The sequence below is a fragment of the Passer domesticus genome, chromosome 9 (assembly GCF_036417665.1).
Source record: "Passer domesticus isolate bPasDom1 chromosome 9, bPasDom1.hap1, whole genome shotgun sequence".
Lineage (NCBI taxonomy): Eukaryota > Metazoa > Chordata > Aves > Passeriformes > Passeridae > Passer > Passer domesticus.
The window spans coordinates 2,263,760-2,276,965 of record NC_087482.1 but is presented as its reverse complement, the minus strand read 5'-3'; the positions used below and the strand labels follow the sequence as shown (position 1 = coordinate 2,276,965).

Below are 13,206 nucleotides of genomic sequence, written 5' to 3'. Positions count from 1 at the left end.
GCCTGTATCCACCGTGCTGCCAGCTCAGCAGTGCAGCACAGCACCCGCTCACGCTCCCCATCGCTCCCACAGATGCAGCTGACCCCACAACACGTGTTCCTGATGCCCAGAAAGGCCTCGGAAGGGTCTTCTATATGGGAACAGGCTGCTGGGCAGGGGTAATGGCAGGCCTGCTTTTTTTGGACCTTATTCTCATGTTGTGCTGTGTCAAAATCTGGTGTAACTGGAAGAAGAAATGGTGAGTGGTCATCTTTCCCTGAAAGAGCTTCTTTTGAAAGTCTAATGTAGACAGGAACCATTCCCACTGAGGCTGCAGTGGAGTTGTGGCCAGTCCATGGTTCTCCAAACAACTCTGCTGAGGGTTCTGCTGCTGCCCAGTGCTTCCATTGGCCTCTCAATTGCTGGGCCTTGTCCTGGGGGCCCCGCTGGGGCTGCAGCCAGTGCTGGCTCCCACTGAGGCTGCCTGGCCAAGAGCAGCCCCAGGGGCACGGGGCAGAGGCAGAGGGAGGTGGGGAGGAGAAAGAGCAGGGCCGAGATTGCCCTTGAAAGGCAGAGGCGCTCTGGGGCCCGCTCCTGGCCAGGGACCCTGCCCAGAGCCGTGCCCTGCTGGCCGGGGCCTTGAGGGGCAGCTGTCCAGCTGGGCCCAGCTGTGCCAGCAGCTCCAGCCGTGCTGGGGAGCCTTGCCAGCTCTGGGCCCTGCTGTGCAGGAGGCTCCCTGTGTGCCACTGGCAGCTGGGGCCTCAGCCATCTTCTCTCTCCACAGCCTCTGGAACTTCACAAGACCAGCCAAATACCTCCATCAGGGAGAAGTGGGCCTGTCATCGTGCATCTCAGTGCCAGTGTCCATTGTCCCTTCCAGAGGTGTATTACCAGATTGTAGCTGGAAGTATGCTACAACCAGTACCTAGAACAGAACCGACTCTCCCTGAAGGGACTGGCCTAGCTGCCCATCCAGGACAGGCGGTGCAGCCCTCTAGCCAGGGAATGGATTATTCAAAAAGTTGTATTTACTTGTAAAAATTTAAATGTTTATTAAAAGCCTTATTTGAAATATAACAGGACACTGAATATGGACAATGTTACGTGGCCGGGAGTAGAGGATTTTTCCCACCACGTGCTCATCCACACAATGGAGGTTGCACCTTTTAACTCTTTTGCCCTTCTTAAAGTTCTGTCTATCGACTCCTTCTTTGATGTCCAGTGCTGGAGTTTACTTCCTTACATCTCGCTTGGAGGTCAGGTGCTGTTGTCGTAGAAAGGTGACCCTCTTAAATATGCCAAACTCAGGTAATCCCAAGATAACAACACAACAGAGGGTAAAACATATCTATAAATGTATAAAACTTCTCTTAACATATATGCATGATATTTCTCCTTTATTGTGAGAGTCAACTGTCACATTGCTCATCTATCACAGGCTTGAGTCCAGCTTCAGCTCAGGTGTCTGTGTGCTACCACCAGCACTGGCAGAGCTGCTCGTCTGGGCACAGCCAGGCATGGGCAGGCAGCAGCTGGGCATGGGGCTCATTCGACCAACAGCACTCTCATGTTATCTTTGTCTTTCATTTTAAAACATTTAGATATGTTTTTCCTTTGTAGAATTGAGAAATGTTTTTCATATAATACAGAAACCACATATTTGTTCCCCTTTCCTCCAACAGTTCTGTATTTGACAAAGTAGTTTTACAGTCAGGGAAACCTAGAATATTCTGACACTTTGGCAATAAACGTAAAATTGCCTTTAATTCTTAATCTTTAGTCTTACACAGCCCAGACAAGACCAGCACAGCTCAGGGGAATTATCCCAAACAGGCTCAGGGCACTTGGGTTCTGAGCACTCCTGCTGGGGTCCCTCCATGGGAGACACATCCCGAAACCTGGCAGTGACTGCATGGGGTGCCCATGGTGGGGAAAGGACAGAGGGGGAGAGCAAGGCTCCAGTGAGTCCTTAGTGGGCCTGAGCCTGTCCCCTGGGGCTGGGGGAGCTGTGACGGGGCAGGGAGGGCCAGGGCTGGCAGTGGCTGCTCAGGGATGGCTTTGGCCCCTGTCCCTGGCAGCAGCCACTGCCCAAGCAGCTGCGCTGCCCCCGGGCTCTCCTCCCGGCCTGCTGGGCTTTGTTGGCTGGCACAGCCTGTGCCAAGGGCCGGCAAGGTGCCTGCAGGCCCCAGCTCTGGGGGAAACAGAGGACGTCCTGCCCGTATCCACCGTGCTGCCAGCTCAGCAGTGCAGCACAGCACGGGCTCACACTCCCCACGGATCTTGTAGCGGTTCAAAGCAAGACAGGAACACATGCCCTGATTCCACTTTGATGAATCCCAATGATTTTCTGCTTGCAGGATGGGCACAAGCAGTGCATCATAGGAATAGCCAAGACTCTGTTCACTGTGTCACTTGCCATGGCCTCTTTCACAGTTGTATCTTTCTCCCTTCATATGTCCTGACAAACACCTAAGGGAGAACTGGACCTCTAATTGCGTCGCACATCTCCATGCCCATGCCCGATGTCCCTGTGCCAGCTGCTTTAACAGCTTGTTGCTGTGCAGATGCTGCCTCCAGCCAGACAAGGTCCTCTCCCCTTGAAGGCACTGGCCCTGCTCTCTGGCCCCTACTGAAGGTGGGCAGGGCTTGGCCCAGCTCTTCTCTTGCACTAAAGAGATGGAGCTGTCACCCCAGTGTGCGGGTGGTAGCAGCAGCAAAGCCCAGCCAGGATCAGCACTGGCTGAGCTCCGTGTCCAGGGGCAGCTGGGGATGGCCACGGTGTGGGCAGGCAGGAGCCAGGCAGGGGATGCTGTTACCAGTGGCGGGTCCCTGGGGAGGATGGGGCAGCCCATGCTGAGCGTCCCTGGGCTGAGGGACATTTCCTTCCCTGGGACCATCTGGGCCTGGACCTCCTCCAGTGGCATGCCCAGGAAAAGAGGGAAGCCATCAAGAGCCTGTGAGTTACACAGGGATGGGGTGCAGCTTCCTCCCTCCTTGGTTAGCGGGCGGATTAAAAGAGGCCTCTAGCATTTGTGGCAAACAGGAGTGGGCAAACAGGGCCGTGGCATGTTTCTGAGGGACAATTCACGAGGCAGTGTGCACAGGCAGGGCAAGCAGGCAGGGTTGCAGGTTTTCTTGCTAGGAAGGTTTACTGTGTGTTGTTTGCAGTGTTTCTGTTGTTTGGGTGGTTTTGGGGTTTCTGGTAGTAGTGGTTTTTACACAATCGAAAACTGTAGTTAGTACAAGTGCATGTAACTAGATGGAACCCTCCAAAAAGGATGTGTCTCTCCTGACCCATTCCTGTGCAGAGTGTTTGAGCTTAGCAGTGGTTTCAGGGGGCAGTGTGGAGAAAAGCTGCCTGCGGTGTGAACAGGTGAATCATCTCCATTCACTGGTGGCCGAGCTTAGGGAGGAAGTTTAAAGACTGAGGAATATCAGGGAAAGTAAAAGGGAAATAGACTGGTGGAGTTCAGCCCTTCCATCCTTACGGGAGGCCCAGCAAGAGTCACAGGACTCCTATGCTGCCGGGGTCGGCTGTCAGTTGTCTCTGCCCCAGCATGGGAAAAGGTGGTTTTGGGCAGGCCGCGCTCTCGAAGAAGGAGTCTGGAATCTTGCTTTTCGGTCTTGAGTTGCGTTTATTGTTCCTTATCTACAAAGTTTTTCTCTCTGTCCAGCCGAGGTCTGATTAGCAAGACAGCCAAGGGCACTCTCTCCTGTCCATGGGGCGGTTGTCTATTTTATAGTGAAAACTACGTATTAGATATTTACCTTTAATTTCCAATAATTTCTGCCCTTGTTGGCAAGTGCACCTTCTCTATGAACCAATCCACACATGCCAACATCATCCTGAACATGGATGCCAAGGAGAAGAAAGAAGAAGGACAGGGCACGCCCAAATTCCTCTATCTTAGAACTCCTGACTCCCACGTACAGACTTTCAAACCCCCCTGTACAACATACAAAACCCCCCTGTACAGTGCTCCAAAGTTTTTCCCTTCACCCTGTGATTCCTACTACTATGCTACTTAAAGTTTTGTGGCCTGTCATTCTTTATATAAGGTTGGCAATTTGCTCTATGAATTAAGGTTGAATTTCCAGGTGTCTTTGGCTTCCTACCAGGGTCTCTGAGCCCCTACCAGGGCTTTGAGACATCCAGGGCATCCAGAGACATCCTCTGGGTTCCGACACTATGCTGCACACTGTCAGGCAAGAGAAGGACACCTGGTAGATGAAGGGGAGTGGAAATGGTCCCTGCACGGGGAGGTTATGATAAAAATTCCTCCCGACCCCCGTCCCCTAGCCAGGGGCCACTTCAGAATAGGTATGAGCCCCTGGATCTAGAGAGTCAGCCAAATGATTAAGAAGAAAATTATCTGCCCAGAGAGCCTCCAAATTATGATTAATCTGTAACATGGATTGCCACCTCTAACATCAAAAAGGAAAGACGGGTAATCGTGGTGGGTGATTCCCTTCTGAGGGGAACAGAGGGCCCCATGTCAACCGGACCCACCCCACAGAGAGGTCTGCTGCCTCCCTGGGGCCCAGGTGCAGGATATTCCTGAGGGACTTCCTGGGCTGATTCAGTCCTCTGATTATTATCCACTGTTGAAACTCCAGGCTGGCAGTGATGAGATTGAGAAGAGGAGTGTCAGGACCATTGAAAGTCACTTTAGGGCACAGGGACAAGTGGTTGATAGGACAGGGACACAAGTAGTTTTTTCCTCTGTCCCTTTGGTGGCTGAGAAGAATGGTGAAAGCAATAGAAGAGCTCATATCATCAACAAGAGGCTCAAGGGTTGGTGTCCTTGGCAGAATTTTGGATTCTTTGATTATGGCGCAGCTTTTATGGCACCTGGCCTGCTGGAACCAGATGGGCTCCATCTCTCTGTTAAGGGCAGAAGGATTTTAGCTCATGAGCTTGCAGAACTTGTTGAGAGGACTTTAAACTCAGTTTGAAGAGGGAACGGGATGCAGCTGGGCTGTCTGGAAGCAGGCCCAAGGGTGGTAAGCCTGAGTTAGGGATGAAATCAGCAGCCCAGCTGAGGTGCATGGATACCAGTGCACACAGCATGGGTAACAAACAGCAAGAGCTGGAGGCCATGGTCCAGCAGCAGAGCTGTGATGTCATTGCCATCACAGAAACGTGGTGGGATGCCTCACATGGCTGGAGCACTACACTGGATGGCTACAAGCTCTTCAGGAGAGACAGGAAAGGGTCTCTTCCAACCTGGTCATTCTGTGAATTCTGTAAGAATTCTTAGCATCTCCAGGGACACAGCCTGACCAGCAATGTCAGTAGGCAAAAAATAAGGTTTCACTGAAGAATGGACCTTTGATGAAACAATATATTTACAGTCAGGGCAGTCCATTCATAGAGATGGAGGCACACTCTGGGGGTACAGCGAAGGCCATGAGGTCACAGCAGGGCTCTGGGGTCACAGCAGGCTGAGCTCACAGCAGGCCCTGAGGTCACAGAGGTGCCAGAGGTGCCAGAGCCCCGTGGTTGCACAGCAGCACAAGGAGCCAGCAGTCAGTCCCTGAGCACAACTGTTGCGGCAGCAGTGGCGGTGGCAGCAGCGGTGCTGACGTTGGGACAGTGGTGTTGGGACAGCGGTGGCAGCAAGAGCTGCGGGACTGGCGGAGGACAAGGCAGCATGGCCCTTGCTCTGCGCCTCCTGCTCCTGCTGCTCCTGGCCGTGGCCCTGCCTGCCAGGGCTGCCCAGGCTGCTCCGCTGCAAGCGCGGCGAGCAGGTGAGCCGGCAGCCTGGCTGCCCTTTCCCGGGACAGCGCTCCCTGCTCCACGGGAAGCGCTGGGGATGGTTTTGCCTGTGGGAGGGAGAGAGTCCTGATGGGCCCTGTGCTGCTCCAGCCACCCCTCCAGGGATGTTGCAAAGGGCCTGCAAAGAGGCTGGAGCGTGACCAGGAGCCAGCCCAGAGCTCCCCAGGCCCCTGTGCAGCTTTGGCCATGTCCATTCACATCTGGCTCCCACAGCCTTACCCAACCCGTGCCCTGTTCTCTCAGGCAGGAGGGCATCCCAGCACACACAGAAATGGTTCTGATTTCTGCTTCCCTTCAGATTGGGATCCCAACTTGCATTATCTAGATGCCCTGTTGGATGACAGCTTCAGAATGTTGGAGAGTGCTGGAGGCAAGTTCTGGTGTGCTTTCCCTGACAGGATAATCAATGTCCATGTGGCAAGAGCTCACTCATCCTCCATGTCCTTGAACGTAATCTCATGGCTGAAGAAATATGGACATCTTGCCCTGCTCCCTTCTGCAGTCCTGAGGGATCCCACAGGATCACTGTCAGTGGGAGGAAGGAGCATTTAGCTTTCAAACTTCCTCCCATGTGCAATGCCACTGTGTCCTTCCATGGGCTCTGTAGCAGCTGCCGAGAAGAGCAGAGAGTGAAGGGGCCGGGCCCAGGGCTGTGCCCCGGGGCTGAGCCTTTCACAGCTCCTTTGCTGGCCCCAGGGAGCCTGAGCTGCTCCTGCTGCCACTGCCAAGCCCCGGCCCTGCCCGGGGCTGGCTTTAGAGCTGCTGGCAGCTCCAGGGAGTCCTTTCTGCCACGACTGCCCCGCAAGGGGCTCCTTCCATCCCAGTGTGGGGCCACTGCAGGCATGAGGTCCCCCTGCCCCTGCTCCAGAGAGGAAGGCAGAGTTGAGGGAGTGCCTTGGAGGGCACCAATCACCCAGGTGCCCTCACTGCCACTCGGGCCTGAAGGAGAATCTTCAGCAGGGTCACAGGAGCTGTTCTGTCCTGGCTTTCTTTGCAGTTGAACCTGATGATAAAGGCGATCCAGCTTCTAAACCCATGTCTGTGAATGACCGTCTGAGAGATGCTGAGGGTAGGCCAAGGCCTTTCCCCCGGGAGAGCTTCCAGCTCAGTGCCCAAAGCTCAGCCATGGGGGCAGAGATGACAGAAGCTTTTGTGGCTGTTGAGTTTCAGGTGTGTCTGCAGGGAGGACTTTTCAGACTCCTTTGCTGGTTACTGCACGCAGGCCTGGCTCCCATCGCAGGGGTGAGTAGTGTGTCCCTGCTGACCTCACAGGCTGAGCCCTGCTCCTGTGGGATCCATTCCTGGGAAATGGAACTATGTTGCTGTAAGCTCCTCCGAGGGGAAAGAACAAAGCTACAGGACACAAGGAATCCCATGAGCCATCTGAACACATGAGGCAAATGCTGAAGGAAATGCAGCAGGCAGGAGGACAAGGTGGGTGCATTTCTCTCATGCTTCCCCTGGGTCTCAGCAGCCAGGGGCTTTGCCTGCACATCTGGACACGCTGTGCCTGGCACCCCGAGATCCCCTGCGATTTTGCAATTTCTGAGCAGATCAGGAGGCGCAGCTGTTTGCAGGAGGGAAGGCCCTAGGCAAAGACCCCAAAGCCCATCTGATTTCCTGAAGCCTATCCATGAGTTTGACAAACCTTGCCTCCTGAAGATGCCACCTCCCCGCTGGGGAGCAGCTCCATTTGATCCAGCTGTCCCTCTTCCTTTCTCCAAAAATTAAAGGAGAGCCTGTGCAGATGGAAGCATTTCCCAGAGGAAGCAGTGCTTCCATGCCAGCCTCTGCTGCAGGAAGGGAGGCAATGCCAGGCACAGGCACAGGAGGTAATTGCTGTGCCTCTGGGCCTGAGCCCTGCTGAGGCTTGAGCTGCCCTCTCTGCTGCTTGGCAATCCTGGCATGCAGCAGGACCTGACCCCCTCGCAGGGTTCAGTTCCCTAGAGAAGGGGATCCCAGCACACCATGGAACGCTTCCCATCTGTGCTCCTTTCTAGATTGGGATCGTGACTTGCATCATTTGGAAATGCTGGTAAACCATGGTTTAAGGATCTTGGAGCTTGATGAAGGTAGGTTGCCAGCAACCCTTTCCTAACAGAGTAATCACTGTCCAAGTGTAATCATTGCCCAGAGTAATATTCCTCTGTCATTTCCCTTATGATCCTCTGAAGTTTGATGGATTCTGGAAATCCTGGCCTCAAAGTTTCTACTATTGTGCCCAACAGTGATCACGCAGGATCGCTGTCAGTGGGAGAAGGGTGCATTTAGCTTTCAGCCTTCCTCCCATGTGCAATGCCAGTGTGTCCTTCCGTGTGCTCTGTGCAGCCAGGGAGAAGAGCAGAGAGGGAAGGGGCCAGGCCCAGGGCTGTGCCCCGGGGCTGAGCCTTTGGCAGCTCCTTTGCCAGCCCTGGGGAGCCTGAGCTGCTCCTGCTGCCACTGCCAAGCCCTGGCCCTGCCCGGGGCTGGGTTTAGAGCTGCTGGCAGCTCCAGGGAGTCCTTTCTGCCCCGACTGCCCCGCAAGGGGCTCCTTCCATCCCAGGGTGGGGCCACTGCAGGCACGAGGTCCCCCTGCCCCTGCTCCTGAGTGGGAGGCAGAGCTGAGGGAGTGCCTTGGAGGGCACCAATCACCCAGGTGCCCTCACTGCCAGTCGGGCCGGAAGGAGAATCTTCAGCAGGCTCACAGGAGCTGTTCAGTCCCGCCTTTCTTTGCAGCTGAACTTGATGAAGATGATGATGTCGATGAAGATGATCTGGATTCCCAACCCATACCCATTACTGAGCCTCTGGAAGATGCTGAGGGTAGGTCAAGGCTTTCCTCCGTGGGAGAGCTGCCAGCTCAAGAGCCCAAAGCTGGGCGAGGGGGGCATTGATGCAGGTGCCAGCACAGAACCATGCACATGTGTGCCCTCGCCCTGCACGATCCCCTCACCGCTCCTGCGGCTCAGTGGTGCCCGTGCAGATCAGCAGAGATGGCAGAAGCTTCTGTGGCTGTTGAGTTACAGGTGTGTCTGCAGGGAGGACTTTCCCAGGTCCATTGGTGGATGTTGCACGCAGGACCAGCTCCCGTCGCAGGGGTGAGTAGTGTCTGCCTGATGACCCCACAGGCTCAGCACTGGTTTTGTGGGACCCATTCCTGGGAAATGGAAATATTTCTGGTAAGGTTCCCTGAGAATGGAGAAAATACCTAGAGGAGACAGTAAGTCCCTGGAGGCACCCAAACCCATGGAGAAGTTGCCGGGTGATCTGGAGAGACGCCGTGGTGGGTGCATTTCTGTCATGCTTCCCCTGGGACTCAGCAGCCGTGGGCTTTGGCTGCACATGTGGACACGCCGTGCCCGGCACAGCGGGAAGTGATCCATGGCAGCCTCGCTGCCCCGCTGCTGCTTTCACGCCCTGCAGGGCTGCTTCCCAGCCTGGCCTGGCTGCGGCTTGTGCCCAGCCTCTGCAGGAAGACATTTGGCATCAGCTGATAGGCAGCCCAAACTGCACCATGGGCCTGAGATCCCATGCGATTTCCCAGTCTCTGGGTAGATGCAGAGAGGCAGCTCTTTGCAGGAGGGAGGGCCCTGGAGCAGCTCCAAAACCCTGGGCATTTTCCTTGTCCTTATCCATGTCTTTGACTAGTATTGCCTGCAGCAGAAGGGCACAGCAGAGAGGAATTACAGCGTGCAGCCTCAGGGGCTCGGGCACTGAGCAGTCCTGAGCCAAGGGGTGGCAAGGTGCCTGCAGGCTTCAGCTCTGGGGGAAACAGGGAGTGAGAACGTCCTGCCCGTATCCACCGTGCTGCCAGCTCAGCAGTGCAGCTCAGCACAGGCTCATGCTCCACATTGCTCCCACAGATGCAGCCGGCATCACAACACATGCTGACAACATCTGGGAAAGCACGAGAAGAGTTTTCTGCTGGGGAACACCTTGTTTGAAGAAGTTGATGGCCATTGTGGCTGGTGCAGCACTTTGCCTGATGATGTGCTGTGCTGCAATCTGGTATTGCTGGAAGAGAAACTGGTGAGTGTTATGCTGATCTCTAGCTCAAACAGCTTCCTTTAAAGGCTGCTCATAGTCAGGGAACATTCCCAGAGAGGCTGCGGTGGAGTTGTGGCCACTCCATGATTGTCCAAATAACTCTGCTGAGGGTTCTGCTGCTGCCCAGTGCTTCCAGTGGCCTCTCAATTGCTGGGACTTGTCCTGGGGGCCCCGCTGGGGCTGCAGCCAGTGCTGGCTCCCACTGAGGCTGCCTGGCCAAGAGCAGCCCCAGGGGCACGGGGCAGAGGCAGAGGGAGGTGGGGAGGAGAAAGAGCAGGGCCGAGGTTGCCCTTGAAAGGCAGAGGCGCTCTGGGGCCCGCTCCTGGCCAGGGACCCTGCCCAGAGCCGTGCCCTGCTGGCCGGGGCCTTGAGGGGCAGCTGTCCATCTGGGCCCAGCTGTGCCAGCAGCTCCAGCCGTGCTGGGGAGCCTTGCCAGCTCTGGGCCCTGCTGTGCACGAGGGTCCCTGTGTGCCACTGGCAGCTGGGGCCTCAGACACCTCCTCTCTCCACAGGCATCACATTGAAGAAAAACTGAAAGCTGCTGGCTGGTCACGAGATCTTTACTGCTGGAAGAGCAACAGCAGCATCTCCGACTCGGACGAGTTTTCGTTTTAGCACCTCCAATCTCTACGGTGACTCGAGGTCGCCTCCTTCCAGGGCTGAAGGCGAAAGTCCCCAGGAAAGGCTGTGGGAAGTTCTCAAGTGAAGACTGACTGAGAGCTTCCAAAATCAGCTTCAAAATTTTCAAAGTAGTTTTGGAATCTGGAGAAGACAACCTTATTTTCTATTAGCTTTTAATTTTTAGAAATATTTAGAAATAGTTTTTGTAGAGACAAATCCCCCAATGTTTCTTCCCCATTTCCACAATATGTCTGTGTTTTTGAAAGTAGTTTTATAGTTCTAGAAAGGTTTTTTGCACTAATACAATAAAATAAAATGGCATTTCAGTGGTAATCTTTACTCTGCAAAGAACTAAGACACCCTAAGACACCCAGCCTGGTGCAGAGGCAAAGATCTTTTCCCACGGGAACTTTGTACCTCGTCACAACCAAGTCACGTAAAACCTTTTCCCAGATATTTCCTGGGATTCTTGACCAGCTCACCTCTTAGGCTTCAGAGGCAAATTTTCAGCACAGTGGGAATCTCTTCAAGTCACCATCTTTCTTTGCTTGTGCAAGAACTGCCTCAGTTCCAGAGCAGGGGCTTCTCTCAGCTTCCTGCTGCCCCCGGGCTCTCCTCCCGGCCTGCTGGGCTTTGTTGGCTGGCACAGCCTGTGCCAAGGGCCGGCAAGGTGCCTGCAGGCCCCAGCTCTGGGGGAAACAGAGAACGTCCTGCCCACATCCACCGTGCTGCCAGCTCAGCAGTGCAGCACAGCACGGGCTCATGCTCCCCATCGCTCCCACAGATGCAGCCGGCACCACAACACGTCTTCCCCATGCCCAGAATGAAATTGGTTTCTGCCAGGGAACACACTGCTGGCTAGAGTTAATGACAAGCCTGGCTTTTCTATGGCATGCAGGGCATTGGGGGACCCCTGTAAGGATGGCACTTGGCCCGGGTCCCTCATGAGGCACACCAGCTGGAGGGGGGGTTTTGTAGGTGTTGGGTTTTGCAGGAAGGCTTGCAGGGCTTTGCGTCCTTTGTAAGTGGTGCATGGGGCTGGGGTTCCTCGTCAGGTTCTCAGGGGATTTGATATCTCTTCTGTGGCATACAGGGGACTGGAGACATCTGTAAGGCTGGCAGGGGCATGAGTACCTCGTGATTAACGTGGTGGTTTAGTGCTTGCCATCAAGGACTGGAGAGGAGCTGAGTCCTTCCTAAGGTGGGCAGGAGGCTGGGCTCTTTTGTGAGGCACACGAGGCTGTCCTGGGGTCTCTGCACTGGTGTGCACGGATTCCCTGTGAGGCACACAGGGATATTTTGGGGTCTGTGCTGAGGGGTGCAGGGATCCCTCAGGAGGCACAAAGGAGTATTGATGGTCTCTACTAAGGTGTGCAGGGATCCCTCATGAGATGTGCAGCGGGGTTTTTCAGTCTCCTCAGCGCAGCAAAGGGCCACTCTGGGTGGAGGCTGTGCAAAGTGGGCAGAAAGCTTCCTGCCAAGCCTTGCGGCCGGCGGGCGGGCGGAGCCCATCCTTGGGGGTCGGGCGGGGCCTCTGGAGCCGCTGCGCCCTTGTCGGGCAGATCCCGGCCCCGGCGGGGAAGGGCCGCGGCCCCGGGCTCCGGCGGCGCTGCCGAGCAGCAGCGGAGGCACAACAAGGGCCCCGCTCCGGCCTGGCCCTTTGCGGCAGCCGAGCACAGCGACAGCCACGGCCGCTCCCTGCGCCACAGGCGGCACCGGGGCTGCAGCTGAGGCCGTGCCTGCTCCCACTGAGGAAGGAGCTCCTTGCAATGCCCACTTCCCTAAAGCACGTGGGCAAGCCAGCACGGCATGGAGACGCTTCTGAACTGTGCTCCCATGGACACTGGGATCGAGAGATAGATTGACTGGAAGTCCTGGCCAGTCACAGTGTGAAGATCATGCTGGATGCTGGAGGCAACTTCTCCATGTCCCTTTCCTGACAGAAAAATCACAGATTAGCAATTGTGGCCAGGAGCAGCCCCAGGGGCACAGGGCAGAGGCAGAGGGAGGTGGGGAAGAGAAAGATCAGGGCCGAGGTTGCCCTTGAAAGGCAGAGGCGCTGTGGGGCCCGCTCCTGGCCAGGTACCCTGCCCAGAGCTGTGCCCTGCTGGCCGGGGCCTTGAGGGGCAGCTGTCCAGCTGGGCCCAGCTGTGCCAGCAGCTCCAGCCGTGCTGGGGAGCCTTGCCAGCTCTGGGCCCTGCTGTGCAGGAGGGTCCCTGTGTGCCACTGGCAGCTGGGGCCTCAGCCATCTCCTCTCTGCACAGGATCACCTCTGGAACTTCACAAGACCAGCCAAATACCTCAGTCATGGGGAACTGGGCCTGTCATCGTGCATCTCAGTGCCAGTGTCCATTGTCCCTTCCAGAGGTGTATTACCAGCTTGTAGCTGGTAGTATGTTACAACCACTACCTAGAACAGAACCGACTCTCCCTGAAGGGACTGGCCTAGCTGCCCATCCAGGACAGGAGGTGCGTCCCTCTAGCCAGGGAATGGATTATTCGAAGTTATATTTACTTATAAAAATTTTAGATGTTTATTAAAAACCTTATTAGAAATATAACAGGACACTGAATAAGGACAATGTTACTGCGCCGGAAGTAGAGTATTTTTCCCACCACATTCTCATCCACACAATGGAGGTTTCACTGTTTAACTCTTTTGCCCTTCTTAAAGTTCTGTCTATCGACTCCTTCTTTGATGTCCAGTGCTGGAGTTTACTTCCTTACATCTCGCTTGGAGGTCAGGTGCTGTTGTCGTAGAAAGGTGACCCTCTTAAATATGCCAAACTCAGGTAATCCCA

The 13,206-nt window shown here is 55.3% G+C and overlaps 1 protein-coding gene across 3 annotated transcripts; it reads left to right on the top strand.

Annotated features, from left to right (window-relative positions):
* Positions 1 to 6,615: 6,615 nt before the first annotated feature.
* On the top strand, positions 6,616 to 10,731 carry LOC135307024 (uncharacterized). 3 transcript variants are annotated; one of them, XM_064431714.1, is made up of 9 exons: positions 6,616 to 6,827; positions 6,929 to 7,192; positions 7,492 to 7,590; positions 7,759 to 7,830; positions 8,474 to 8,560; positions 8,764 to 8,835; positions 8,922 to 9,020; positions 9,601 to 9,766; positions 10,297 to 10,731. In XM_064431714.1, exons 2-9 carry the CDS (start codon positions 7,150 to 7,152, stop codon positions 10,397 to 10,399), a joined length of 741 nt encoding a protein of 246 aa, XP_064287784.1. In that variant the 5' UTR covers positions 6,616 to 6,827; positions 6,929 to 7,149; the 3' UTR covers positions 10,400 to 10,731. The 3 variants fall into 3 exon arrangements, with proteins under 3 accessions (XP_064287784.1, XP_064287785.1, XP_064287786.1); XM_064431715.1 differs by having other exon boundaries at positions 6,616 to 7,192; positions 7,461 to 7,590; XM_064431716.1 differs by lacking the exon at positions 8,922 to 9,020 and having other exon boundaries at positions 6,616 to 7,192.
* Positions 10,732 to 13,206: the final 2,475 nt, after the last annotated feature.

What these genes read in the sequence shown, in the direction of transcription:
- LOC135307024 (XM_064431714.1), top strand. Translation starts at nt 7,150, where the DNA reads ATGAGGCAAATGCTGAAGGAAATGCAGCAGGCAGGAGGACAAG. An exon ending in GCCAGGCACAGGCACAGGAG is followed by an intron (nt 7,591 to 7,758) that starts GTAATTGCTGTG and finishes GCTCCTTTCTAG; the next exon opens with ATTGGGATCGTGACTTGCAT. An exon ending in GATCTTGGAGCTTGATGAAG is followed by an intron (nt 7,831 to 8,473) that starts GTAGGTTGCCAG and finishes CTTTCTTTGCAG; the next exon opens with CTGAACTTGATGAAGATGAT.